Consider the following 27976-nt stretch of genomic DNA (forward strand, 5'->3'; position numbering starts at 1 on the left):
GAGTACCGTAGGCGTGAGCTATCAGATACTTGTTTATTGTAACTGCAGACTCTTTTGATTTGAGTGCCCTTCAATCATGCAAACAATAAGCAAAGTAAAAAGACATTTCAGCTCTATTTGTTCTACCACTACCAGCACTCGAGATACTGCTTTCTTTTAGAAATAAATACATTCATGTGCCGTATCGCTAGAAGACACAATCTCCTATCCTCCCTTGGTTCTTTTAAAAAGTCTGGAAGATAAGAAGATACTCAAGTTTTATTCATTAATTCTTATAGTCTTCACATGGAACATGGAAAGCTGGCTTTCTTTTCCTTGTCAAGATGCAGCACAGCCATCTTTCCGTGCAGTAGGAAGGAGATACACTCACCCTCTATTTTGGCACCGTTATTTTCAGGTTCTGTTTTGAGAACAGTAATGTAGATGTTTAAGATGCCATAAATCAACCTCAAAGTATTATGCAGTTGTTGAACGGTCTGTTTAAATTACTAAAATCAAAGTATGATTTTAAATTTTGCCACCAAAAATTGCTGATATGACTTTATAACCAAGATTTAAGCAAAGCAAAGGAATAGCCTGAGAATTCTAGAACAACCTGCGTATTGCCCCGCGAGCTTGGCAAGACCGATCCTCTCACGTCACAGCACGATTGCCTCAGGCTACGACTGGCTGTGCCTCAGCTTTGTCCAGTGTTGCAACAGAGGGGTTTCCTGCATTCGAGGTCTGACCGTACAGCAGAAGTAAACTCCTGCCCTTCCTTTCCCCAGAGCTAGCGTTAGCGGTCCCGTCCGCACCAGCGGAAACCCTCTCGACGGTGAATTCAGACCTGCCCAAGTGAGGTGGGTGATTTAGGTTGGTGAGTGTCTACACAGCACGGGTCTAGTAGTGAGGATCACAGTCTTCCACCAGGCTGTCGGTGATGTAGCTGGATTCAAGGACGCTTTCGTAGTAGCTTTTTTCCGCAAATGTGTTCACTGTCCAGGCAACCACTTGAATTCCTCTTGAAGCCCAGTGCCTCACGTAGTCTCTGCAAGGAAAAAAGACACCACAAGAGGAAGGCTGACGCTACCATATTTAAGGAGGACAGTGTGGAGGCCACAACTGAGTTTTAGTCTTGCATCAGTATCACATGAAGAATGATAGTGCGTCATCTTTTTGTGGTTTATTACTGTACACAGGCAAAAGCAACAGTTTTCTTACCCTTTGAGATTAAACTTAGGATCTAACATAAGATAGAAGTAGAGGTTGAAAAGATAGAGGCTTAAAATAACAAAATAGCATGTGGTAAAGAAACTATCTAAACAGCCTTACACAACATTAAATGGAATGCATTGATTAACACATCCTATGTTGACTCCACCCTTATATACTAATGGAATGATGTTGCCTCCTGATGTATTAGCAAGCTTTAACACTTACTGAGACACGAAATTTTTCTGTATGAGGAAAGCTGAAACCCCGCACAATCGCCACAAGAAACTGTGTAGGCTCCAATCTAGAATGACGTCCATCGTCATATACAAATAATGTTTCCAGGAGGAAGTGAAACGGGGTGTCCCATCTCCAAAATGGCTCAGGTGCCAAGGCCTGTGCGTTAGTGCTGTTACAACATTTCCGTCAGCTTGCCTCATCTGGAAGATCAAGGAGAAAAGACTGCAATTCATCCAAAAGCGGTATAAATTGGGAGAGATTAGATACAAAGTGCTAGCTTGCATTTGCAGCTCTACCAGAGTCCTTCTCCCCCTCCCGCCCCGATCCTTTTGTAACTCTTTCAGAAAGCCATTTATGATATTTTACTGTTTTTTCTTTAAAACATACTGAATAAGCAACTGCTCTTATGTTAAAAAAATTGCATAACAGTCAGGCAATGGAATAAAATACATAGTAAATGGACTTGGCAGTGAGAATTAGGGAACGGTTTTAAGAATAGTCTACATTTGCATCAAAATATGAGGTTTATTTAACAGGGACCTTGCACACAGATACCTGGCCCTATGCCAACTGTAAGAGCAACGCACTTTTTTCTACATAGCTTTCAGATTTTGTAGATTCATATGTGCATCTAATGAGCACAGAGTGATCTAATAAGATTATGCAGGAGACTTACGAGTTATGCTTAATTTTTTTTAAAAAGCCTTGTCAATTTTAACAACCCAAAAGTAATCTGGAACGGGGAGTTGTATATCTTACTGAAATTCCCAGACAGAACTAAAAAAATCCAAAATAAACTTTTAGGAAACATCACCTTATAAACAACATCTGGCATGAAAGAACAGACTACGCTGCTGTTATACAAACGTGGAAATTCCAGGTAGAGTTGTTTTAGGGCGTCAACTGCCTGCCAATTAGAGATACACACGTGTTATCTTTATACAGAAGCTTATATTTACTTGACACAGCAAAGTCATTTTAGAAAAATCCCCTTTAAAATACTTCCCTGTTTTGTGTAACAAGATTGAAATGGAAAGGGGGGAGAAGAGAGACAGCGTCTTGTTTATACCATTAACACAGAAATGTCATTTTGTTTTTTGCAACCAAAGTCCTTTCCATGACTCTGTTTATTGCAATGAGTAGCATTCTCAGTGTTTGAAATACCCTTAAGTATAGTATGGATAAAATTCTGAAGTACTACCTAGGGTTTAGTTCAAGGGGAAAAATTAATTTATTTCCATATTTTGCTACGCTAAAGAAAAAAATAGTCTAATTTGCATAAAATGTTAATGATTCATCACCTGTATTTCCCTTCAGTAATGCAAATTATAGACAAGCAGGATCCTTAGTTCGAGGCTGAAGATGAGATACTAGCTCCCCTCGGCACAGGCAGGGAATTCACTTTGCTTTGTTTCACGATGGTGCTGCAAGCTGAGCTCAACGCGCGCACAAGTCTCATGCTAACTTTACATTGCAGCTTCCCGGGACAATGCAATGGGACAAGGGGACGTGTTGTCTTCACTTTGACAGCCCAACTTTGGATGACACAAATAGCAGACCCAGTCTCACTCATATTAGAGAAAGGACTGTACCACACATCAGTTTGAGACCAACAGAAAAAGCAGGTTAGAAACCCAAAGAAAGGGTGAAGGAAGGTGTCTTAGTACAGTAGGCGGTACCTGATTTGCATGGCCTTTGACATCGAAGTAGATTATAAGATTGTGATGCATAGACTCCACAACAGCTTCTCTCAGAGTTGGTACCTTTTCACCTTGGAATTTGCTCCTGTAGAAACGGAGGACTCCTCACTGGAATGCAGTCAGGATACACATGTGCACACACACAGACACACACATCCCCAACTACGCAGAGCTGTTTCCTAGGGATTCTTAAACATAGTTTGCTGATACACTAGTATCAGAGGTGGGATCAAGCACCATTAGCAATGGCAGCGGTGGCCCTCCCACCCAGTAAAAGGCTGCACGTGTAGAGGGAAGTGTGCACGTCTCCTTTTCCCCCAGAACCCACTAGACAATTAGATCCTTCCAAATTCAAGATCTAATCCGATGCTGACTGACCCCGTGTCCCACACCGAAACACTAACCTCAGTTCTTCACCTCCTTCCTCAACTGCCACAAACAAGCATTCAGCCCCAGCTGCTGACCACCTATCCACCCACTACATCCTGCTTTGGCTGCGCTCCCTAACCCCGAGCCAGAAATGCACGTCCTGGCAGAATAAGCAAGACAAGCTGAGGAGGTAGGACAAGCAGCTCCACACATCAATAAGTTATTGCTGATAAGGTGACAGTGAACAACAGCTGATCAGCGGTAACTGCCTACGTGGAAGTTCTCGCTGTGCGGTTCAGGTGATCACCTTTCCAGTAACAGGCAGGGAAGATGCTACTTGTACCACAGGCTCACAGGTGCTTTATTTACAAGAGTGAGGAAATCCCTAATGCAGTGTCTCAGGAGCACACACTAAAAGTTCTTCCTCTAAAGTGGATCCACTTATGATACTGTAGAAGTTGCATTGCTATAAAAATTTTAGTAACATATAAAAATATTTTCCCCTGCATACCACTGGAAAGGACCTAATCAGCCACTGGGGGCAGAGCTCTGACCTGAGACTGCCCAGGAAATCTGCCTAGCTCCTTTTCCGCAGTATAATCCTGATGTTTAGAATCCCCAACACACAAGCAGTCAAGAAATATATGTGAATAAAATTAGTTTTAGAAGTAATTACTGAAGCCAATTTCGACATACAGTGAAACTCCCGGTATCTTTAGTGTCCTGCAGTCAATTTAGGGGAAGCTTATGTAGAGATTAACCTGTTTCACATTAGATGCCTGTGGATTTTGTCCTTGAAAGCCAATTATCTTGACTCTGCTTCACTGTTCCTATTGCAAGGATGGCTAAAGAGATATAGTCTCATATGCTTCTAAAACAGATGAGAAGTAACATATGGGACTAAGTTTTAAATTTACAAAAAATTTTCATCAGTGATAGATTAAATCAATAATTTTGTTTATCAAGAATGTTTTTTTCACTGTTGAAACAGTAGTTTCAGAATAGCAATAGTTTATTTACCATAGCCTATGTTTTGCAGATGGATTAAGCCTCCTAATTTCATCAAAAGTCAAGTCACACAATCTTCCAGACCCATCAGTTGTCCTTTCTACTGTTTCATCATGCATTAGAATGGGAACACCATCTGCAGTAAATTCAAGATCCAGCTCAACACCCGTTGCTCCGTTCTTAGCTGCCTTAAAAAAAAAAACAACAAAACCAAACACAAAAATCACATACGCAACAGAAGAGACAGCTTTACAGATTTAATAAAGGTACACCTATAATCAGTTCGTATTATGGTAAAAAATCATAAACTATTAATGTTCTTTTCAGTAAGCTTGATCTGCAGAACAAAGTAGGTTTTATCCAAGTTATTGTGAGAGGCATTTGTAGATCAACTGAAAGCATATAACCTATTTTACAGATAAAACCATAGTGATAATGTCTCGGTCTTGGGATTGGAACTGTTGCAGGATAAAAATGCAGAAAAGAATCCTGTGCTCTCCTTCTGGTCTAATAACTCATGAGTCCTTAAGTTATGTTACTTTCTAAAAGAGAAGGGAAGCAAATGCCTACAGTTCAGATAATTTATGGATGAACACTTAGAAGCCAGAATCAGAGCAGGCTATTAAAGCATAAAGTCCTTGCTTGCACAAGAAAAAGCTATCATCATCCCTTTTTTTTATGGGACACAGGTGCAGTATTTCCTTTAAGGGTCAGATTCGCCATTCATGTGCCGTACAGTTGATCTACCATACGTAGCATACAAAACTTCCAGAAGCACCACTGACCATGCTTGCAGTATATAGTAGATGTATGTAGGCAAATCCCTGTTCCTGTCTGAGGAATCCCCATATCAGAGAGCAATAAGCAGCTGGGCTGCCTTAGAACATTTCATACTTTCTGCTCCTGCCCTGGCTTTTTCGCAGGAACTCCTCAGAAGAGCACCTGAGTAAACTGCAAGCCAGGTGCATTGTTCTGAAGGCCAAATGCCCTCCTGGGAAAAGGGCCAATGCACCAGAAAGACAAATGCCAGGTATACGCTAGGGGTTATTCTAGGGGTATCTGCCAAGTAAGGATCCCTATTGTGCAGCTTCAGAAGTTATCAGAACAAAGAACCCTGCCTCGCCCAAAGGTAAGAAACCATCAGAGCAGCAACATCTCATCATCACAGACACGCTACATTTGAGACTGCTAATCACAATTTCAAATGATTCTCAGAAACAGATTTTGAACCCTGGCTGCACCGTGATGCCTCGCAGATGAGGCAGCAGTAAGTTTCATGGCAGGGCTGTACACAGTGAAGTTCTCACAATATCAGACTTTCCCATAACCATGGCTTCTCATTACAGATCTCCAAGGCTTAAAAAGCAAATGACCTGTTACTAAGTTGCTGTCCGCTCTCTATATTCTGTTGCAACATCAGCAAAATACAGCACTTCGTTGCTGCTACACTGCTAAAATATCCATCGGCACCAAGGACATAACACAGCTGCCACAAGACTCAGATCTGATCAAACTGTTCTGAATCCGCTTGGGGATGATGGACTGACAAGGCATACAGCCTCCTGCGGCAAGTGGGAAGAAGGTGGAGTTATTCGGGGTGGCGAGGGCTTGGTGCCTGCTGAAAAGGCAGATTATCACACATAACCCACAGGCTGGTATTACTGACCACCGATTTCAGCCTCTCAGCCGCCAGACCGATGAGGAGACAGGCTCCCCGAGGCTCGCTCGCTCTCCACAGAGCATCTGGCAGCTTTGCCTCACGCTTCTCGTCCCAGGCCCCGCACGTCCCTTAGCGGCTGGGCGTATTAAACGCGCTCCCAGCGCCCCCCGGGGCAGAGCCGGCTCGCCGGGCCGGGCCGGGCCGGGCCGGGGGAGGAGGGGCTCGGGGCGGGGCGGCGGGCAGGCTGCGGGGAGGCCCCGCCGTGCTGACCTGTCGGATGGCCGCCAGCGTGTTCTCGGGCGCGTCGTGCGCGCCGCCGCGGTGGGCGATGCGGGCGGCGGCGCCGCGGGGCCGCAGGACGCGCTGGGCGCTCTGAGGCGCGGCGGGCTCCAGGCTGAAGAGGTGCAGCGCCAGGTAGAGGCCGGCCGTCAGCAGGCAGGCCAGCGCCGGGCTGCGGCTCAGCGCCAGCACCGCCCCCAGCAGCGCCGTGAGGGAGCTCAGCAGGCCCTCCCCGTGGCACAACATGGCGGCCGCGGCGCCCAGCGGGCCGCCCGGGACGGGGACCGGACTCGCGGACGCTGCCACGGCCGCCGCCTCTCCTCAGGGCAAGGGCGACGGCGAAACCGCCACGCCCAGCGCCAGCCAACCAGCACTCAGCCGCCGGCCGCCAGCGACCAATCGGCGCCCGCCGCTCACCCGCCTTTAGCTAACTCCAGCCAATCCCCGCTCGGCACCGCCCGCCGGCAGGCGCTGAGGGGCGGGTGGAGGCGGGGCGCAGTGGCGGCCCCCTGAGGCCGCGGGGAGGGCGAGGCCGGCAGCTCCCAGCGCTGAGAAACCTCCTCAGGTAAAGGTCGGAGGAGCACTGCGAGAAAATATGGGTTATTCCAGATAAAAAATGGCGCAGATAAAAATAAACGGTGTTAACTGAAGGAGAGGTACCGGTGCCCAGATTGTTGCTGAACACCTGTGTGTCTGGAGAGTGTCGTGGGCTTTTTCCAGCTACGCCAGCTAACTAATTTGAAATATTAATATTAGTTATTTTCCAATTAATTATTGTATTTCTGTATACAATGTTTTATATTGTGTACATTATATAGCTAACTGGCCAGTCACACCTGCTCACGAACGGAACGCGAGGCCTGGTGCTGTGAGGAGGGCTGAGACCCCAGAGCCGCCCGGGGACGGCAGTCCCCTCCGCTCGAAGAGAGGCGTCTGTCTGCTGGAGAGGGGCCTTCGCTCTTCTCGCTGCGGGTCAGCAGAAGTGTAAACAACCGGAGAGAATCCAGAGGAAGGAGCAGCAAGACAGGGAAATCGGTGAAGGTTGAACAAACTGGGCTTGTTTAGTCAAGAAATAGAATAGCAAAGCAGAGGAAATAAGTTTGTATTAACATAAATGAGGATTTTGGCTTTTTTTGTGTTCTCTGTGGGAAGGATGGGAAGAAACTGACTTTGCAGTGAGGAACTCTTGCCAACTAGAGGTGGAACCGGCGCCAGGCAATCTTCTAAACTGCGTTTAATTTTTTTTTTTTAATAGCTGAGATAAATATTTGTCACATACTGTCCTAGCTGGTTCTGAGCATCTCGGATATTCTTTTCTGTCTATGGTTTTATGCTTCTGCCAGGTGTATCTGAAGAAAATTCAGACATATATATGCAGACGCATAACAAATAATGGAATGCCTAATTAAACATCTTACATATTTAAAAATATTTTGATAAACAACAGTGTTGAGATTAAAGATGAAGATGTAAAAAACCCCTCAATAATATTTAACATGTTGAAGAGGTAACAGATGAAGGAGTTGGTTTTTTGAAACAAGAGCGACAGCTTTAGGATCTCTAAATGCTCACTGGGAACTAGATGTTTCCATAAATTTAAATTAATTTTCCCTGGACGGAGTGCTGGCAAACAAGCGTGTGTGTCTGCCTGACCTGCCTGGTGGGTGAGCATGGCCTGCTCCTCCGGCTGGCGGGACCAGCAGCGGGCTGCCGCCGGGCCGGCAGCGATGGGATGTCTGCGCCGACACCCTCATGCTCTCCTCAAAGAGCCTGCTGGCAAGCTCTCGCGTTTATCCTTCTCATGGCAGCGTGTTTAGTGAAACCGATACCTGCTGCTGGCACGTTGGCGGTGCTGCATACAAGGACTGCGCAGATATTTAATGCGATAAAGCAGAACAGACCGCGCCCGTGCTGCCAGGGGAACTCGCCTTGGAGACCTACGAGGACGGCCCTCAGTCGCATCTCACGCCGCTGAAAACGGGAGCTACCTTTCCCCGGGAGCTCGCCCGAAAATGGCGGGTTTGGCCCGCGGGGCTCGGTTACGCGAAGCGCTTGGTAGATGGAGCTCACGCCCCTTCCCGGCCCAGGTCGGGAGGGATTTCGCTGCCTCGCCCGGCCCAGGGGCGGCAGCTGGGGCCGCCCGCCCCGCCGAGGGAGGAGCGGGGCCGCAGAGCGCGCCGGGGCTTGTAGTGCTGCGGGCCGCGGCGGCGGAGCGCGGCTGAGGCGGGGCGGTTGCCGGGAGGCGGCGGGGCAGCGCCGCGCAGGGCGCCCGGGCTGCGGGCAGGCAGCGGGCCGGGCCGGGGCTCCGAGCCCCGCGCAGGTACCGGGCGGGTCGGCGGCAGCGGGAGGGCCTCGGGGGGGGCCCCGCGGCGGGACGGCGGCTGCGGTGGGCGCGCTGCCGCCGGGCGGGGAGGGCCGCGGGGCCCGAGCCCGGCCCCGGCCCCGCCGGTGCCACCTGCCTCCCGGGGGCGGGTGTGGGGTAGGGCAGCCGAGGGCAGCGGAGCGGAGGAGAGAGGCCAGGCTGCCGCCCGGGCCCCGGGAGCGGGGCGCCTGCCGGGCGGCCTGGGGACCGCTCGGTGCGCCCGGAGCGGGCGGGAGGAAGGCAGAGATGAGCCGAGGGGGTGTGCGAGGGGAACAAAAGCGTTGGCAGGCCTTGGCAGGTGGTGCTGGGCTCTGAATGTTTACTCCGGTAGGGATGGGCAGTGCGAGATATGTAGGCTCTTTGAAGGAAACTAGGCTGTAATTTATTTTTTTTTGGTGAAAGTATTGGCGTCTGTTCATACAGAGATGTGTCAGGAGGAGGCTTATGGGAGTGAGATGCAAATTCCTCTCAGGCCCCTAAATATAAAGGCTGGTCTTGCTTTAACACCAGCTTAATTTTTTTTTTTAATTTTTAAAATTTGGCTGCAATTATATATATATATATATTTTTTTTTTTTTTTACAGTGGATAGGATCTATCTGATAGTCACAGGAGACCTTAAAGGTTTAGTCTTTGATGGAAATTGTTAAGATACCTGCAGCATGTGTAGTTTTGTAAATCTTATCTCAATGCTTGCTTGCTTCTCAGTGTACCTGTGATCATCCTTTTTTGCTCATATATGCAGATTTTATTTTTACATGAGAAAAAAAAACGCAGCTTTGCAGCTTTTGTTAATTATAGGAAAAAGAGAAACTTAATTGAGTTTTCTAATGTATAATTTGTTTCCGAGAATATAGTGATATAGAATTAGTTGTGGCGGTGTTTTCCTTCATGGTCTTGGAAATATATGGAAGAGTAATGTTGTTATTCTTTGCAGCTTAGTTAACATGAAGATGGAGGACTACGAAATATTCTGTAAGAAGCATCTTTCCAGAATCCAAGAAGAGGCAATAAAGAGAGAAACCTCTTTCACTGTTCAGCACAAAAATATCTCCCTCATTCAATTCCATGGAGTTCCTGTGCTTTCCCCTCTGGTAAGGCTTTTTTTTTTTTTTTTTTTTTTCCTTCACTGGTGTGCTTGCTGTGCTATTGGCACTAGCTTTGATGTCCACATGTAATGATTCTACTGAAGGTACAGCTCTGCTTGAGGTATCATCTGGCCTGTTGCCTGGTGTATTCTAAGCATTCCTAGCCTTAATTTTACAAAGCAAAGTGGTAAAATGTACTTTTTTTTCACATTGACTAAATTTGCTCTCATTTCTTGAAATTCGTTATCTTCACAAGGGGAGTACAGATGTTTATGGTATTAAATAGATGAATGTTATTGCTGGGCTTAACTTTATGTAAAATCATATTGACATCCCAAATATTGAACGCGTGAGTTTGTTTAAAAGTGTCAAAAAAAAAAAAAGTGCAAATAGGAAATACTGATACAGTTGAAAAGCTTTTAAGTAAATTTCTGTTTTGCATGTGTTTGCAGCTTCCTCTAACGTATTTCACAGGCTCATCAATTATGTTAAGTCATTCTATGCTTAATGCAAACAGAGGCAAGCAGAAGACTGTTGGTAGTTTGTGCAATAATGCAGCTGACTTCCTTGTTTCAGTGATGGGAAGTATGGAAGGAGAGCCTCTCTAACAACAGTCTCCAAAAATCGTGATACAGATGTACACTGGAGACTAAATGATATATTGTAATATTTTTCATTTACAAATGGGTGGATATTTTAAGGTTTCATAGAAGAAATGTATAATTTGACTTGAGACGACTAAATTTTGTAGAACTTTGTGAAACCACTTCTTGTAGATGTAGTTTTGTAGATCTAGTTTTGACTTTTATCCAAACTACATATTCTAAAGTAGTAGCTCAGAAGATTTTCAGATTCTGATTGGTGAAAGGATCCAGAAGACTGCTTGCATACATTTCTGTCTTCTTGTGAAATTCACCTCTGGTTCAAGAGAGCAAGTACGAGCTAGCCCTTCATACAACTTAGTAGTTTGAGTACGGGTAGGAAGATAGGTCACAGAGGGCTCTACAGGATGCCCGAACCTCCCATCTCCAGAGAGGACTGGGAAAGACCTGTCCTGCAGTCCGAGTCCTGTGTCATTTGAAGTTGGTAGTGTAGCATGTCACGTGTGTGCAAATTTTTTTATAAATGACCTTTTACATTCATGTTCATTTGCATGCGTGCCAAGAAGGCGTTTTGTGCATCTTCCATTAAAAAAAAAAAGTATAATTGGTTAAAATGAGGCTCGCATTTAAAACGTGCGCAAAGCCTCAACTTAGGTGATTGTTGTTCTTCTGTTGTTTTGTTTTGTTGTTTTAATTTATTTCTGTAATTCTCTATTGAAATTTGCATTTAGTGATATAAACCATGTTTCTTACACTCTGTTTTGCAGCTTAGCCTTGAAAAGAAAAAGGAAATACAGCAATATAAACAGAAAGCACTGGACCTAGAGACCTGGAGACAGAACTCCCGGAAAAGAGCTTTATTGAATCGTGTTCAGGAGATTCTAGAAAATGTTCAGGTAGCGTTAGTCCAAAGCCTTCTCATAGCTTTACAGAAAACCTCTGCTTGTAGACATTTTGAGAAAGTGCTGGGGTTTAAGTATTCATCAGTATAAACATGAAATTAATAGCAGTTAACTCTCCAGAACCAACGTTTGCTGGTATCTTATGCTATGTGACCTGGTTATTGATTACTTAGTGATAATGTCTATGTTCATTGTAATTCATGGGACTTGCTTTTCACTGCTTGTTTTGGTATATGCAAAAGCCAGACCACACCAGATGACTGACTGTTGCTTTTGTAACTGTGTTTGAAACGACTAGATTGTAAAAACAAATGAACAAAACCCTCGGTGTTAGAGCAACTGGCTTGCTTTATTTGCAAGCTTATAGTTCAATCAGAAAACAACCGATGTTCAACCTTATGATTACAGAATTAAAATCACCTTTGCAACAACTTGTAATTCTGTTGTGTGCTGTATAATTTTACTGCAACTATTTTGTTTTCTTTGCTGCTTCAATGATGAATTTAGTAGAGGTTTAAATTGAAAAGAATATTAAATACATCTAATCAAGTGGTATTATTTGTCTTTGAAACAGTTGTAAGACAGTCTTTAACCTGTTGCTTAAACAAGTACAGTTAACGCGTAATTTGTTGAGTTACGAAGGTGGCAAACAAAACCTGCTAGTTTGCGTTGTTTACTGGAGTGTACATGGCAACAGTCCTCTGGCTTGGGACTTGAAGAGAGACCAGGAACATAAGCTCAATACAACAATAAGTTAGCTTCCCCCCCCCCCCCCCCAAAGGTATAATTGGTAATTGAGTTGCAACAAATAGGATAACCTATAGGATAATTTTAGTGTGAAAATCCTTTTAAACAAATGCTGGCTAGAAGCAGCATGTAATTCTCACTTAAAATAAAGTTGGTTTTCCAAGTACTTGACAAATGAAAACTCGTATTTAATTACCTCTGGATTAGTAAAGAAATGAACAAATTCTTTTATAGTTCCACTATTTTTATTAGGAATTTTATTGATTTGTTCTTAGTTGTCTATAGGTTACACTATATTTCATGCTGGAATTTTTCACTTGCATTTCTTATTTAATATAAACATGCTTTCATATTTTAAGAGGAATCTTGCAAGATAATTTGAAGCCATAAAATTATTTGAATATATCCAAACTACCTTATGAAGAAAAGAGCATCTTTGCATTCAGATACTTGGTATGAGTAAAAATGCTGAGCGGACCATTGTTGAAATTTATATTTTAATTCCAATAACCTCTTTCTCATTGCGAAGAGCTCTGTATTGTAAGCAATTTGTAGGAAATGGATAACAGTCGAACTGAAAATTTTTATTGGTTTTGAGGTGGTAGCATTCTTTTTTTTTTAATTCAGGTGAAGCTTGCAAGAATCTGAGAACCTGAGGAGATTTCATTGAAAATACATGATTTTTTTTCAATTTTTATTTGCAGATCAGGAGAGGACCTAGTGTGAGTGACATGAATGCACAGGAGGCTGAGAATACTTGCCCTGATTCAGACTCAAAAGCTTCGACTGACTTCACGGCTCTATCAGATGTCAATCTGGCGTGTTCTCCTGAAAGGCAGGGTCCCACAGAGCTTGAAAAGACACCAGAACTTATGCCAGCAGATACTACTGGGCAGGTGACATCAAACGTGACAGAAGTAGTTGAAGCAGCAGAAGAAAATGTTTTTTCAGAGCAAAGTGAGAGTCGGTTCTCAAAAGACGTACCTTGTCCAAGGGCTGCCTCTCCTGACAACGTGCGTAATAAACTTCTGTCGCATGCTTTGCAAAAGGGGCTAGGAGTGCCACTGTCGGATGAGGAAGTCCAAGATCCATATGTAATGAGTCTTCAGAACCTGATGAAGAAATCTAGGGAGTATATAGAGAAAGAGCAAACCAAGCGTAGCTCAAAAAGTAATTCGAAGAGGAGTATGAGTGAAAGTCATTCAGATAAGGAAAATGATGGCGTTAAAACAACTGACTCTGTGAAAGAAAGAGTAAAGCTTACAGGCAGAAGTTGCACAGCTGTGACACTTGATAAACCCAGTCTTAATAAATCAAATACCCTTCTCCAAGGTGCCTCTACTCATACAAATAACACAAGTACGTCAACTTTATCCAGTTTTTCTAAAGTGGACATACCTATGAGAGTTGGAACACCCCCATTGGTGGATTCGGATTCAGATGAAGAATTTCAAAAGACTTCTATGTTTGATCGTGACAGTAGCATTATCAGGAGCCTCACAGGCTCTTACGCCAAATTGCCGAGCCCAGAGCCAAGCATGAGCCCTAAAATGCACCGAAGGCGCCCAAGACCTTTATCAATGGGACACATTGTTATAAATAACCCTGTGAATGCTTATGAGTTAAGTCCTAAAGGCAAGGGTAGAGCGATGGATTTAATCATGCAAGATATTGCAGATAAAAATAATGTGTCTGAATCAGTGCCGAAGTTCATGGTGGACTTCACTATGGTTTGCCCTAGCAGAGTTCCTGGTGTTAACAGAAATTCTTCAGGCCCTTGTGATGGGTTGGGGGTTGGCAAACCAAATCGCCATTCCTTTGGGCACTTTGAAAGCAAAGGAACGTTGTCGGCTACAGTGGAAGGACAGGTAGTGATGGACAGCAGAGGGCCATATAAAGTAGAGACCAGTGCTAATATTGTAGCTCCAAAATTGAATGAGCCGTTTGCCATCAGTCAGTCTACAGTAACACAGAAGCTCCTAGCTGTGAATGAAACCAAACCGTCCAGTTTGCTAGAAAATACTAAATGTAATTCTCCAGTAGAACTCAATAAATCTTACGACGTAGAAAACCCATCCCCGCTACTAATGCAGAGCAAGAATCTGCGACAGCAGATGGACACTCCAAGTGTTTCCCCAGCAAACGAGCAGTTTCTAGAAAATAGTTTTGAAAAGGTAAAACGTAGACTTGATTTGGACACCGACAACTGCCAAAAAGAAAACAATCCCTGTGTTCTAACAGTTGGAATGGAAGAACAAGAGAAGCAGTGGTTGCAAGAACAGAAATATCCTGTGAGATCAGTTTACATTACCAAGAATGCAGCCCCTGATAGTATGGCAAAAGGTAAAAGATTTCCTGTAGTTGATGGTTTTTCTTAAACTTCTTGGTTTATAAATCTTTTAGGAAAGACCCCAATGATCATTGGTCATTGGTGGTTCTAAACATGGATATAGATTAAAAGGCTAAAATTTTATTGAGTGTAAATTATCTTTTTTTCAGTAATCTCATTATTTCTCTAATTTTTAATTAATGACAAATTCTGAAATTCAGCTCGCTACTTAAGCTATTTTTAACTGCTACAGCATGACGTAATTGCTGTCTTAGGAGTCACTTGGGGTCAAAAGTCTTATAACAGCTATTTGTAACAAATACTTGATTAAACAATTTATAAGGAAGCATCAGCTAAAACATTGTTTATCAGTTTTGTGAACTCCGTATTTATTCTCAAGGGTATCATTTGACACCAAAAATATTAATTTCCCATTTGAGTGTAGAAATATGGGTTTAGAAATAATGTCTTATTCCATTAGGTCTAAATGAGACTACTAAAAGAACAGATACCATGTGTAAATTAAAAGAAAATACCTTTTAACGGGTTGCAAATCATTACATAGGTATCTTCTTCCAGTTCAAGACTGTTAAATCTGTATGTGTCTCTACCAAATCAAGCTAAAATGGCATAAATAATTTTAATTCACTGAAGCAAGTGTAGGTATACTATTCTCAGAGCTAGATTTTTTATGTCCTGATTTTAATAGAGGCTCAGTTGGTGTTACTGCTGTTCCATTCATGTGCTTATCCCACAACTATGAACATGCAAATATTTTGAAGAACTGTAGGAACTGATGAGGTTCTTTGCAGTACATAATGGGAACTTGATATCGAGGTTCTTTGCAATACATAATGGAAACTTGACATCAAAGATACGTTGCACATTTTACTGATGATGCAAATTACTCCTGCTTAAAGCATGTATGTCTGTGGCAAAGATCATACAGAAAATATTTAATGCTTGATTTTTGTAATGTATCTTCTCAGAAGATATTGTAAAAACTAAAATGTTGGCCTTTGAAGAAATGAGGAAGAGACTTGAGGAACAGCATGCACAACAACTGTCGATTCTGATAGCTGAACAAGAGAGAGAACAGGAGAAATTGCAGAAGGTAAGGTAAAAAGAGGAAAAATTCTAAGCAAAGGTCACGTATGTTGTATTGCAGTTTGTCAGGAAGCAGTTGGTTTTAAAACGTCTATTGTATTGCTTTGCAGAGTTAGAAAAATAGTCTTATAGTTGATTCTCTCTTTTGTAGGAACTGGAAGAGCAAGAGAGAAAGTTGAAAGGAAAGAAGGTTGCTACAACAGAAATAGAAATTTCCAAAGTGAATATTAACAGTAGGATGGAGTTGGAGTGGAGGAAAAAAAGCGAGAGTGGCTTGCTGGAAAGTGTGCAGTCTCAGCTGGAGACAGTCCATAATGCAAACGCTACCAGCATTGGTAAAACTGAGAGGGTAGAATGTAGATTAAATGTTGTGATATATTTTGCTCTGCAGTGCTCAACCGGACCAGCTACCCCGCTGTACTGATAAATGCATTGTTCCTGTCCTAGGGCACTTGTTGGTCAGGCTACGCGGACAGCTGCTGCCTTCAGCTATTGACAGCATATGTAAAACAAATTCTGTGTTGCATCTGTGTCTAGCTGGCATTTAGCACAGTTTCAGCCATCCTTTTACTGTTCCATGTATTGCATTTGTATATAATTGTTACAGGGTGTTCATCCTCATTCCGTATAGCTGCGCAGCAGCGGGCCGGGTGTTCTCATTTGTGTAGGAGGATGAGAAGGGCTCTGCCAAGGGGTCTTGACTGCAAGGAAGTACAGCAATAGCTGACGGAATGCCTCTCACCTGTTCCAGAACACTGAAATGTTTTGTTTTGTCTTCTGTTTAGCAAATTTTGCTAGGAAATGAATCAGAAATATTCAGATTGCTTCTTGCCTATAACTGACCTTGTAAACAAAGCTGCTACCTCTGAGCTGAGTTCTGTTTCTTGAGTGTATTAACATGCAGTTACCAAACACAGATGGAAATTGGGTATTCCAATAGGCAAACTGCAAAGGAACTTTCATTTGAGAGTAAAATTGCTGAACTATATGATTATTCTTATTAATCTTTAGGATCCATAACAGCAACATTAAACACTTTAAAACCGTTTTATTTGAGATGCTTTGTGAATAAGATTTTCTGTAGAAATTTTAACATTAGGTAAGTGATTTTTCATGCTGTAGCATATGGACATTTTTCCTCCCAATGTGCAAGTATTATGATCTGCAATTTGCATAAGAATAGCTAACAGCACTGGGAGCTTCTTTGGTCTTAAGCCCAAAAAGGCTTCCTGACTGCAACCAGAGTTAAAGTTTATGTATGTGCTTGATTTTTATCTGCATTTGTTCTTTTTTATGGAGTGCTGCATTTGTGTATTTGTGTATATATCTCAGTATATATGTGTATACGCACACATAGTCATTACTTTATGGACAAAGCCTGTGTGCTGAACTGTATGTTCTGCTCTGCGTGCAGGTTTTGCTCATACTGCGACACCTGACACCTTTGCTTCAACAAGTGAAACTTCATTCTTTCTCTGGGGACCGTCAGGTGGTGGAGTTATAAAAACCTCAGTATCTAGGCCAAGTAACAGGATCAAAACTAGGTGGACTCAGGTAAGGAAAAAAAAAGGTTTATTTATAGCTTAAAAAGCCCTCTAGTTTTTGTAAGACACTGGTAACTTTATAATAGCTGTGCAGTAATATATCTCACAGAGAAGTTTGCTGTCCCTTCCTATATCAACTTCAGTAGGATATTTTTCTCGTTCATATATGCAAAATAATCATATAACAATATATTGCTTCTGCTAAGTTAATATTATCATGGGGACTTCTGGCCTAGCCAAAACTTTATCAGCAGCCTGTTTCTTACTTGAAAACTTATGTCATATGATTCATGTTATTTGAGAAATAATTCATAATTCTTGCTGCTTTATCGAATGTTTAGAAGGTGCTTCTTTTCTTTTAAGGTTTTCAGTCCAGAGATACAAATGAAGTTCGATAAGATCACTGCTGTGGCAAAGGGGTTTCTCACTCGTAGACTCCTGCAGACAGAAAAACTGAAACATCTTAAGCAAACTGTAAAAGTAAGATCAGCATTTTTATTATGCAGCTTCTCCTCCTGTTTGCTTTTGTTCCTGTCTTCAACTGACAGGTGAAATCATGTATTTTCTGCTTTCAGAAGAATTTGGAAGCGTCTGTCACATGAATGTGTGAGTGTTGCATTGCTTAGTGTCATGGGGTCCGAGTCAAACAAAGACTACATCCTACGCGTACAGTTTGTAATGATTCCTTTGTTGTGAAGGATTATGCTTGGTGCTTAGTCTTATTTTCCTGTCTTCCCCAGGACACTATGGAGTTCATAAAAAATTTTCAGTCTGAAGCCCCATTAAAGAGAGGAAGTGTTTCAGCACAGGATGCATCCCTTCATGAAAGAGTAATGGCTCAGGTGACACAGTTTAAACCTTTTTCTCTTCTTCTTTCCTAGCTATTCTGCTTTTGTAATATAAATATCTAAAACCTTCACTGTGACTTTGTTTAAAGTAAAAGGTTTAAACTATGGCTGTGAAGAGAAGATTCCATTTTTGTGATGATGCATTAAGAGAGATTTCAAAATTATCTTTTCAAGTGTTTTGTTTAGATTGAAAGCAAGAAGAGCTTGATGATCAAAACCATGGGAATTTTAACTTGACTGAATATTTTATTAAAACTTTAATTATTCTTTCCAGCTGCGAGCTGCTTTGTATGACATCCATGACATCTTTTTCACAATGGAGGCATCAGAAAGAATGAATATTCTGCGTCATGATCGTGAAGTCCGTAAAGAGAAGATGCTCAGGCAAATGGTGTGTTATAGTCAAGAGAATGTAAAGTGTTTTAAGACTTGAAGTACTGAATCATTTTACTGGGTGAGGAAGAATGTCTTAAAAGCAAAAAGTTTTTAAAATCTAAATTGTTGTTTAGTTATGCTTCTTTAGGTAACTTTCTTAAAATAAAAAAAAAAAGAGGTCACCGCAGTAGGAGATTGATATGTTGAAACTTCTAGTGTGTAGATGTATAAAAAATAGAATGAAAAACATGGTGAAAGTAATAACAAAAAGTTCGTACTTTAAATAAGAATTCATTATGGCACACAAATATATTTAATCTGATAATATAAGGAAGATCCTTTAATTTTAAAAAAGAAAAACACCCTTGAGTTTAGCCTGAATGTGAACTTAGTACTGAAAACACTGTTGGTTTTGTTTGGGTTTTTTTGGTTGTGGGGTTTTTTTGTTTGGTGTGGTTTTTTGGTTTTTTTTTTTTTTTAAGTAGGGGCAGGTCAGATGGGGTTAAGCTCAGTAAGAGCAGTAACTAGTGTTATTGTCGGTTCTTTTGCTTTTTTAGGATAAAGTAAAGAGCCCAAGAGAGAGAGCGACACTTTCAACAGCTACACAGAAATCTCTGGACAGGAAAAAGTACATGAAGTATGTGCAGTTCTCCCTTTGTGGTGGTGGGGGGTGGGGTGCAAGAGGATGGGTAGGAGGCATTGGAAATAGTGAAAAGAAGTTTTTGGAGTAACAGCTTCTTTGCAAACCAGTACCTCGCCTAGGAAGGATGAATAAAAAAAGTCTTCAGGTGTGTGGTGATTTACTAATAGTAGTTTGCTCTTACTTTTAAGAGGCTTTTGTTTATATGGGAGAAAAATGTTTGTTCTAAGTTGTGCTTTTACGCTATATTTCAGTGGTGAGCAAAATGATCCTTGTGCACTTAGTTTATGATTGACTTTGTGAATTGTGAAAAATGCTCCAAGTTATTTTATCAGTCTTTTTAAAGTGCCTAGCAATAGAGATACTTGGTAGAGTATCTGGCAAAGTTTGGGGGGGATGATAGCAGGCATTATCCTGCAACACAGTGGACTGAACAGTTGTGTTACACTTGCTCATGAGTAAAAGGTGATAATCTGTAGTACTGCTCTGGCAGTATTACATGTCGATGTAGATCCTGTTGTAGGTTTTCTCTTGCTGTTTCTGTTTAAGACCTAGATGATGATTTTATAATTTAAATATGTTTCAATACTTTTGTTTCTCTAGGGCTTCAGAAATGGGAATACCAAGTAAAAAAATAATCATAAAACAAAAAACTCCTGAAAGCCGGTGAGTGAAGTTTACTTGTATTAGGATGCTTTTAAAGAACTGTCTTATAATGACAGATTCTTTGATCTGCGTTGGTGGTTTGCCATTAGTCAGCTCAATTCCTGGCACTATTATGATGGACGGTAATGAAATCTGATTTAGCATGGTCTGAGAAAGAGGTTTATTAGCTCATTAGAAGATAGAAAATATTTATTTTCTTCAGAGTCAGTTCTGAAATGTTATCTTCAGAAATTAATTATTTATGGCTTTAAATCTCTGTGCTCAGGTTCAAGGTTCTTCTCTGACATATTAGTATCTCGTAAACTTCAGTTTGACATTACTACTTTTCTTAATACCCTTTACTTTAAAATGTAGTCACTGATAGGCTTATCTTTAGAAAGCTGTCAGAAAAGAAGTGGCTTTCTGTTGTGAGGAAAAGTTCCTGCTTCTAGATTGTGCGATTGTTTGCTTAGATCATAGAAATTACAGTGTTCAATACTTCCTGCCACTTTTGCCTACATGTCATCTGCATTACAGAACCTGTTAGCCTTTCTGAAATTTGTTATGTGAAACATGATGCATACTTCAGTATTGCTTATGAGATTTTTTTTTTTTTAAGAGAAGAAGCGCTAATAAAAGTTTGTATTTTAACAGCGTACTTCAACCAAATCAAGGACAGAATGCCCCAGTTCATAGACTGCTTTGCAGACAAGGGTAAGGGCACAGCATGTTCATAGCCTAAAGATGAAAATTAAATGCAAAGTGCAAGAGCACAGTGATTTCTCAATAATATTTACACTTACTGGTGCAACTCTTGTTCAAAGTAAAAATAATTACTTCTGACAGGATTTTGAGAGAGTGATGAAGCTTTGTTTTACCCTATACTGCAAGAAAATATTTAGTGTTCTCATCCTCTTGTGTATTGTCGCCATTTACACTGTGTTCCGACATTTCTATTTGTAACATTCATTCCATGAAGCTTTGCTTCCACTTAATGAAATATGTATATTTCTAAATGTAGACTGTAATGTCACAGTATCTGAACTGAATCGGTTTCTTTAATACAGTTTTAAAAGTCTGTTCATGGGGAGATGTTCTCCTATTTAATATATCTACTTAAGCCATAATAATGTCAACAAGAATTGTACACATACTCAGGAGGAAGCTCTGTGGGACACTGTAAAAAATGTTTTCATGCCAAACACAGTTTGATAGTATCTTTATATTTTTGGATACAGCCTTTCAACCTTGATGCAAGTGACTTATTAACTCTTTTATATTTAATTAGAACCCCTAAGACCTCAATGAAGGGGGTTGAGCAAAATAGAAAGAAGGCCCCAGAGAGCAGAGTGTCTAACAAGGCTGTTTCAGGTGTGTAGAAAATTGGTGCTTGGATCTTATAGTAAATAAGTTACAAGTATCTAGAAAAAGTAAATGGGGGATATATTGCTTTCCTTTTCTTGTGCACCTGCTTTGCTATGTCTTGAATCTAACCTATCTCTTTAAACAAACGTGCTGGTAACTTAACCATCCACTTTTAAATTCTATAAACATAGTATATAGAATGTACTGTGCAGCTCATTTGCTTTCACTCACCAGATGCCCAGTCATAAAAAAAGTTTGCCAGATATATTTGCTGCAACTGTTTGAGAAGCTAATAGTAGTCAAATTAGACTTGGATTAGAATCTTAATGTCATTTGATTCTTAGTTCTGTACACACATGTAACTCATCTTCAACACGAAGCCTATTGAAAGGGCAGGAAGGGCAGTTTCAGACTTATCGGTCAACATTATTCAGTTGTCATACAGTCCTAAAATTATATATATTACTGCAGTATCTTACAGAATGTTTGAGTCTTAATGACCCAATTTTAAAAGTGGAGTATTCCTGTACTTGCATACAGAGATTACTGATTGGTTACCTTTTATTAGAAAGGTTTGATAATAGTGCAAAACCTCTCAGTTTTCAGCCCGTTCAGCCATGAAAGGACTAAAACACTATGAAACATCTTATACAATTTCCATTTTTTAAATCAGATTTTAAATTTCTTAAGTGACAACCTTAATTTATCAAAAGGTAAAGTGGTTTACACGTTCTAAAACTGCTTAAGATCTTACTTACACTTTGTTCTCAAAGCAGAGTTCCACAAGTCAAGTATAAAAATTGGAAATTTTTGGGCTCAATAAGGCAAATTATAATGTAGTAGGATTTCAACTGTTTTCCATAGTGATCTGAATTATCTTTATGTATTAAGTATCAAATCTTTCCTATAAGGGAAATTCTCCATTTATTACTGCCCTGGAGCAATGCTGGCAGGGAGCATCCGCGCGTTTTAGCGCAGCGTCTACACTGTTTAAATGTGATGTTTCCCCGGAGTGTTTGGTTCTTTCGTAGTACTTTGTGAAGCCATACACATCTGTAGCGTTTCAGTTTGAAGAAGGAGAGGAAAAAAAAAAAAAAAGAGGGCAAAACAGAAAAGGGAGTGATGAGATTACAATCAAGGTTTGTTCATTTATTTTTCTGTTGCCAGTTCTCCTGGCAGTGCTGTCACCACTGAAGTGGAGCAAGGCAGCTGTTCAGTTGCACTCAGTGACACTACAGGAAAATTAGCAAAGGTAGTAAATAACCTCTCTGAAATATAAAGAAGAAAATTAAGTAAGCAATATAATTTCAGCAACCAGAGGTAGCCATTAAGGCAAGTTTTCACCTTCAAGTTTGCAAAAATGTGTCTGGTATTAACTAGTAAATGAGAATGCTGAAGAACAGGGACAGCAAAACAATCAAGTCCTCTACCACTTACAGTATGACAGAAGTTATAGAAGAGCAGTAGTGTAAGGGTGGTGTCAGTGTCAAGCTCAGCAGTGATTTGAGATTTGGATGCCGTCCCCAATCTCGTATGATTCATGCTCAGGTCGTCATGATCTACAGTGTTCTTTACATTTGCGTCTGGCATCAGACATCCAGTTAAAGCGTTCTCACTCTGCTGTGTTGGCACCGTGTGCTGCTCTGCTAAGTAAGTCCCTGAGTTTATCTTAGTTGTAGTTATCTAAGTCGTGACAGTTGATACTTGGCAATGAAAAGAATCCTTTGGCATACATCTCTCCATTTCTCTTTGCCTTTCCTTATTGCTACTTGCTGAGTATCTTGAAAGCTATTTAACGCCTTCTATAGTGGACTTCTTGGAACTTAAAGCAGATGTGTCTAACCAATTGTATGCTGCCTAGTTCTGGTTGCACAACGTAACCTCGCTTAGTGTTTGGACATCACTTGTGTTCCCATGGCGTAATACCAGCACTTCCGTATGCTCCTTTATAAATAGGTTGGGCAACTTGTGCTAAATAGAAATGCATTCTGAAATTATTAGATGGGGAATGCTCAGCATCAAAGAAATAATCTGCATAATTGTTGAATACATTTAAATAGAACATGGTTTTCTTTATATATGGATAAAATGTGAATAGTGAAAGGCTTGGCAGTATGTTGAATAGGGTTTTTTGTTAACATATACTTTTTAAAATCTGTTCTTTGAAGTAATAAAGTATCTTTTCAAGAGAGATCCTTGAAAGTCATCTGTAGTGAGGCAACAAGTTCTGTCTGGGAAAGACCAGAAACAGAGGAAAATATAATCTCCAGTGTCAATTTGAAAAGGAAATGTAAAAAGTCAAACAAATGCATATGCTTCTCTTATTTTAGTAGAAGTTGTGCATGTCAGAAGAGTTGTAGCAGTGGTTTGGTCTAGGCAATACAGAGTTTTATTTATATCTGCAACTATGTCAGTCTGCTATACTCCTAACCCATAATATTTCTATTTAATTTCTTGTCTTCATTCATCACTGACTCCCAATTAAATTGTGCTTATTAGAGGGGCAAAAGGGAAGGAGGGTTAGTAGAATACAACTATTATACATAAATGTCACTTATGCATTCAAATTAGACATGAGACATACCCTCAGAAGAAAACAGTAACATACTCATCCAACTACTTTGTTCTTTTATTTCTTTTTTTTCACTCTTCTGATTGTTGTTAAAAATTCTGTCTGCAAAGTGCTTTGTAGCTTTAATACCACTCCGATTGATTGTTGTCTTTTTCTGGCAAGAAGGCATTTCTTTTAGGAATCAACTGGTGATCCTAAATTTAGGTTTTGTTGTTTTGTACTCCTTCAATCCAGAGTTCTGTGCTAAAGAGAAAAGTACAAACTAATAAATCTGTAAAGAGTCTTATTTGTTGTTTCTTTTTTTATTAGTTTAAATAGGACAGAGATGCTCAGTCAGTAGCCTCCAAGCTGTGCCAGGCAGGGCATTTCATGTGATCTGATTGTGTTAGAAAGAAAGTGGTTGAGATCAGGCAGCTGCTGCAACCAGACCCATTCATCTCCTTTGTTTCTGCCCAGTCTAAGTGTTGTGGAAAAGAAATACGGGGCATGAGGCACATAGAGTATTTGGGTGGCAGCAGCACTTGGCCAGGCATGGTCTTTGCTGCATGCCTCTCCAGCCTGAGCGGGCAGCAGGTTGCCTGCATGAGATGGCGTGTGCTGTGAGGCGTGTTAGCGTTCAGGCCAGTACTTCAGGAAGGCATCAGACTGCTGTGTGTGAGTAGCCGGTCAATCGTATGTCATAGGAGAGAGGCGTTGTGTAATTGCTCCCCTTGCCACTGGAAAAAGTTGGGTGATAATTGTATTCAGAAGGACCGTAACTCTTGTTAATAAAATTTGGCTTCTTCAATTCCTTAGTCTAGATTGCTGGGGTTTTTTACACTTCCCTATACTGTCCTGTTCTCTAGGTGAGATTTTTACGTAACTTGGAGTGCAGTTGAGGAGAGTTAAGAGGTAGTGTTAAGTCACTAATAAAGCATCATGCCTGTCAGCCTGGTTGTTTGTCCTACGAGATCGCAGGTGAGCTGAAGGGTGCAGCACTGGAGAGTGCTGGGCCAGCCAGAATGCCTTTTGTGTAGTGGGAAGCAATGTTCAGCTGTGAGGGATCCTGCTGCGGTAAAGTCTCGGGGGGCATTTCCAAAGCTGCTTTGCACTGTGCTGAACGTAGCCCTTGGACACCTGTAAGTAACCACTGCAACTCTGACAGAGAGTAACTGAAGATCCTAAAAAGGACTGGCACTTTTTCGTCACGTTCATTCAATTGCCTGGTAATCATTTCTCTTCCATGGCTGTCTTCCATTTCCACTGCTCTGCACCACGTGGTATGATTTTCACGGCTTTGTATAAATGTTTGCTCACATTGCTGGACGCTCAATAACTGCCTGAACCTAACGAATGCGGAGTTGTGCTACTTTTTAGCAGCCTGCAGCGCTAAACCCTTATTACTGGAAGATCCTTTTGCTATGCATAGTATAATATGGCTTTCTAAATATATATATATGTGTGTATATATTTCTTCCATGTGGAGATATGTCACTTATTTATTTATTATTTTTATACTTGAGCAGCTTTCCTTTTATAAGGGCTCTGCCTGCTGACCTTATTCATACTGCACTTTTAATTCTGGTTGTGTATATCGAGATATGGAAACCTACACCTGTCTCTTGGTTTATTAATGTGGCAGCTGGGGAAAAGGAAAGAGTTCTCTTAAATATTTGACTTGTGTAATATTTTTTTAATTGATAGTTTGTTTAAAAGTAGTACATGGCATAGTTAAACTTATCGGTCATTTAATCTCTGTCTTGGTGATATGACAGACTTTTAAGAACTTGTGAATTGTAGTTGTAGATGTTGTAGAGTAGCAGAAAAGAAGACGGAATAGTTACCGAGGAAGGAAATACTATAAAATGTCGTTACTTTCAAACCTATAGGTAGTTTTTGTAAGGTGTTTTGGGTGTAACATTATGAAAACTGCCATTTTAAAAGTAGACACTGAATATATAATACTGCTTAAAAAAAATGGTCCTAAACATTTTCGGGTATTTTTGTTGGATAATCCTGTTACAAAAACCAGTGCTACTAATTGTAAAATGCTAATGTTTCTACGTAATTTTTAGGAGCATATGCAGGAAGAACCCAAAGAAAGAAGCCAAATGTTGTGACAATTTAAGAAGACAGCACTCGCTGGGATAAAATGGCTATTTTTTAATGATGGCATTCTCAGCACTGATTCCAATATTGCATCTTCTGTATGTATATGTGTATTTAGAAATGGTAAACATACTTTCTCGTTTCCAGACAATGACACATTAATACAATCATATTGAAGTAATAAAGGGCTGTGAAGCTCTAATACTTGTGGAAAAATTGCATGTTAAAACTTACATATTCATACTCCTGTGTACACATAAGAGTCATAATCTTGTTTATTTAAAGATGACCGTAGGGCAACAGTAAGTTCATGTGTGACTTTTTCACACACTCTCATTCTTGTCTCTGACATATGCTTTTTGCATTCCTTAAAATTGCAATGTCTGTGTATGATTGCCACCATAAATAAGTTGTGTGTATATATTTTTAGTTTCATACCCTGAAGTTACAGCAGTTAAATAAGAAAAAAAAATAATTCAAACAAAACTGAGCTCTTCCGTCAGTGAATTTGTCAGCAGCCTTTTTGAATGTACTTTCTGTATGAATGAGATTACCTCAGTTTAAATACTAATGGCCTAAATGTTTTGCATTTGTGCCGAGTTGGACAGAGATGGATCCAGATTAACTGCTGGGCAGGCAGACGTACTTTCAATGACTATACCGAAACCGCGCATTTATACATGTGGTAGGTCAAACTACTGTGCTGGAAGAGTCCTAGGATTTTTTTTCCTTGCTGTCTACTGCATTTTCTTACAGAAAAAACTTTTGGCTGAAATGAAGTGTATGTTCTACAAAAATTTTGGAAGGCAAGATTTTAATTGTTTTACCATTTCAGACTTACAAATGATTGTCCATAATAATAATTCAGATATCTTATGTTTTGTTGATGAAAATTGCAGTTTTTCTGAGCAGCTTCTCTTCTACCGTGATCTAACAGGCCCTTGTACCGGAATCATGATTTCAGGGGGGAAAAAAATCCCTACCTAAGCCCAGCACACACACTCTAATATTTATGGAAATCTAACATTAAAAGACCATGCTCATCTTTTACCTTGGTCTTCCTACTGATTGATATTATCCTTCAACTTGAGGGGAGCAGAATTCTGTAACTTCTGTCTTTTAATGAACTTGAGACATGATGTTAACCTTCAATAGAGGAAAGCTTGGCTATGTAAGTCTTCGCAGTGCATACTGTTTTGCTCTGTAACAGTACTAGTAGAGAACCGACTACTGGAATGTGGAATGGGTTATATTCTGTTGCTTTCCCCCACTAGCAATACAAGGTAACGCCCTGACTTTGGAGGCTTTGTAACATGTTGACACGGATATAAGAGAAAAAAGAGCGACTGAAAATTTCATTGTGTTAAACAGCCTGAAAGAGGAACATGAATGGTCGGATGAGGGGAGTGTCTTCAGGAGCAGCGATGAGTGAATTGGCTTGCTTGTGGAACTAGTTGTGGCTTTTATCGACCACCAAGTCTGTCCTCTGCAGCTAGTGACATTGTTCAAAACAAGTGTTTTATACCATGCAGTGAATTACCCAAATTGCATACTTATTAAAAAGGAAAAAATGCTGCCTAAACAATTTGAGGAATGCTCGGTGGCTCTTTACAGTGGGATTTATTTGAAAGCTGGGGGGGGGTTCCCCTAATGGTGTAAATGTAAGAGTTTACACCGATGGAGGACCTGCCTCCTTCCTACAAATGCTATGGATCTTTAAAATGTCAGCCGCAATACAAAAAACGCCCAAGGCAGGGTTCCTGCTCAGCCGGGAAAACACCTCAAGGGGGGAAAAAATTTACAATGGCAAGAGTAACCTGTGTCACAGGTGACAAAATGTGCTGTTGATAAAGCAGTGCTAAAGATAAATGTTTTTAAAGGATGTTTTATGTGCTGTATTTATCGTTAGCATAGGTGATATGTTGATGTAAAAATAGCTTTAGTTTAAGTGTTAGTAAAAATGAACGCTTACCGTCTGTTCAGGTTTCACATCTCAACCTTTTACTTTTAAGCATGCTTCCAGTATGTGTAATAACCCCTCATGCTACAATGTTTTATTTTTAACTTTCACGTGGCCTTTCTCTTGACAAGTGCCAGAATTTGTTTTTGTACTTGATGTTTTGTATTTATACATATTTATCTTTTTATTTTGTGTGGAATTGTAATATCATTATAAAAGTGTATTTATTTTTGTACTTTATTTCATTTTCATGTCTTGCTTTTTACTCAAAACATACTGCACAATAAACTTCAAAAAGAACAGCATTTCTTTTCTTTTTCTGGGTTGAAAAATCACTGGATGTAAAACAAGGAAAA

At 40.7% G+C, this 27976-nt stretch overlaps 2 protein-coding genes across 11 annotated transcripts; one reads left to right on the forward strand and one right to left on the reverse strand.

The window, feature by feature from the left end:
• Positions 1–19: 19 nt before the first annotated feature.
• Positions 20–8523, reverse strand: GDE1 (glycerophosphodiester phosphodiesterase 1). 5 transcript variants are annotated; one of them, XM_087732132.1, is made up of 6 exons: positions 8376–8523; positions 4521–4696; positions 3111–3216; positions 2246–2338; positions 1420–1631; positions 20–1027 (listed from the first exon to the last, which is right to left on the reverse strand). In XM_087732132.1, exons 2-6 carry the CDS (start codon positions 4625–4627, stop codon positions 880–882), a joined length of 666 nt encoding a protein of 221 aa, XP_087588258.1. In that variant the 5' UTR covers positions 4628–4696; positions 8376–8523; the 3' UTR covers positions 20–879. The 5 variants fall into 5 exon arrangements, with proteins under 5 accessions (XP_087588258.1, XP_087588255.1, XP_087588256.1 ...); XM_087732129.1 differs by lacking the exon at positions 8376–8523 and adding an exon at positions 6439–6829; XM_087732130.1 differs by lacking the exon at positions 8376–8523 and adding an exon at positions 6439–6570 and having other exon boundaries at positions 4521–4692.
• Positions 6962–27925, forward strand: CCP110 (centriolar coiled-coil protein 110). 6 transcript variants are annotated; one of them, XR_015698822.1, is made up of 17 exons: positions 8634–8767; positions 9746–9902; positions 11266–11394; positions 12852–14490; positions 15466–15590; positions 15735–15918; positions 16998–17137; positions 17491–17607; positions 17868–17969; positions 18250–18366; positions 18908–18987; positions 19594–19656; positions 20290–20349; positions 20924–21006; positions 22549–22650; positions 25627–26345; positions 26935–27925. XR_015698822.1 is itself a non-coding variant. In XM_087732112.1 (16 exons), exons 2-16 carry the CDS (start codon positions 9756–9758, stop codon positions 25677–25679), a joined length of 3141 nt encoding a protein of 1046 aa, XP_087588238.1. In that variant the 5' UTR covers positions 6962–7012; positions 9746–9755; the 3' UTR covers positions 25680–27925. The 6 variants fall into 6 exon arrangements, 5 of the variants coding, with proteins under 5 accessions (XP_087588238.1, XP_087588237.1, XP_087588239.1 ...); XM_087732112.1 differs by lacking the exon at positions 8634–8767 and adding an exon at positions 6962–7012 and having other exon boundaries at positions 25627–27925; XM_087732111.1 differs by having other exon boundaries at positions 25627–27925.
• The last annotated feature ends 51 nt before the right edge of the window (positions 27926–27976 follow it).

The sequence above is a fragment of the Nipponia nippon genome, unplaced genomic scaffold (assembly GCF_047370975.1).
Source record: "Nipponia nippon isolate SJK-2023a ecotype South Korea unplaced genomic scaffold, ASM4737097v1 scaffold_5, whole genome shotgun sequence".
Lineage (NCBI taxonomy): Eukaryota > Metazoa > Chordata > Aves > Pelecaniformes > Threskiornithidae > Nipponia > Nipponia nippon.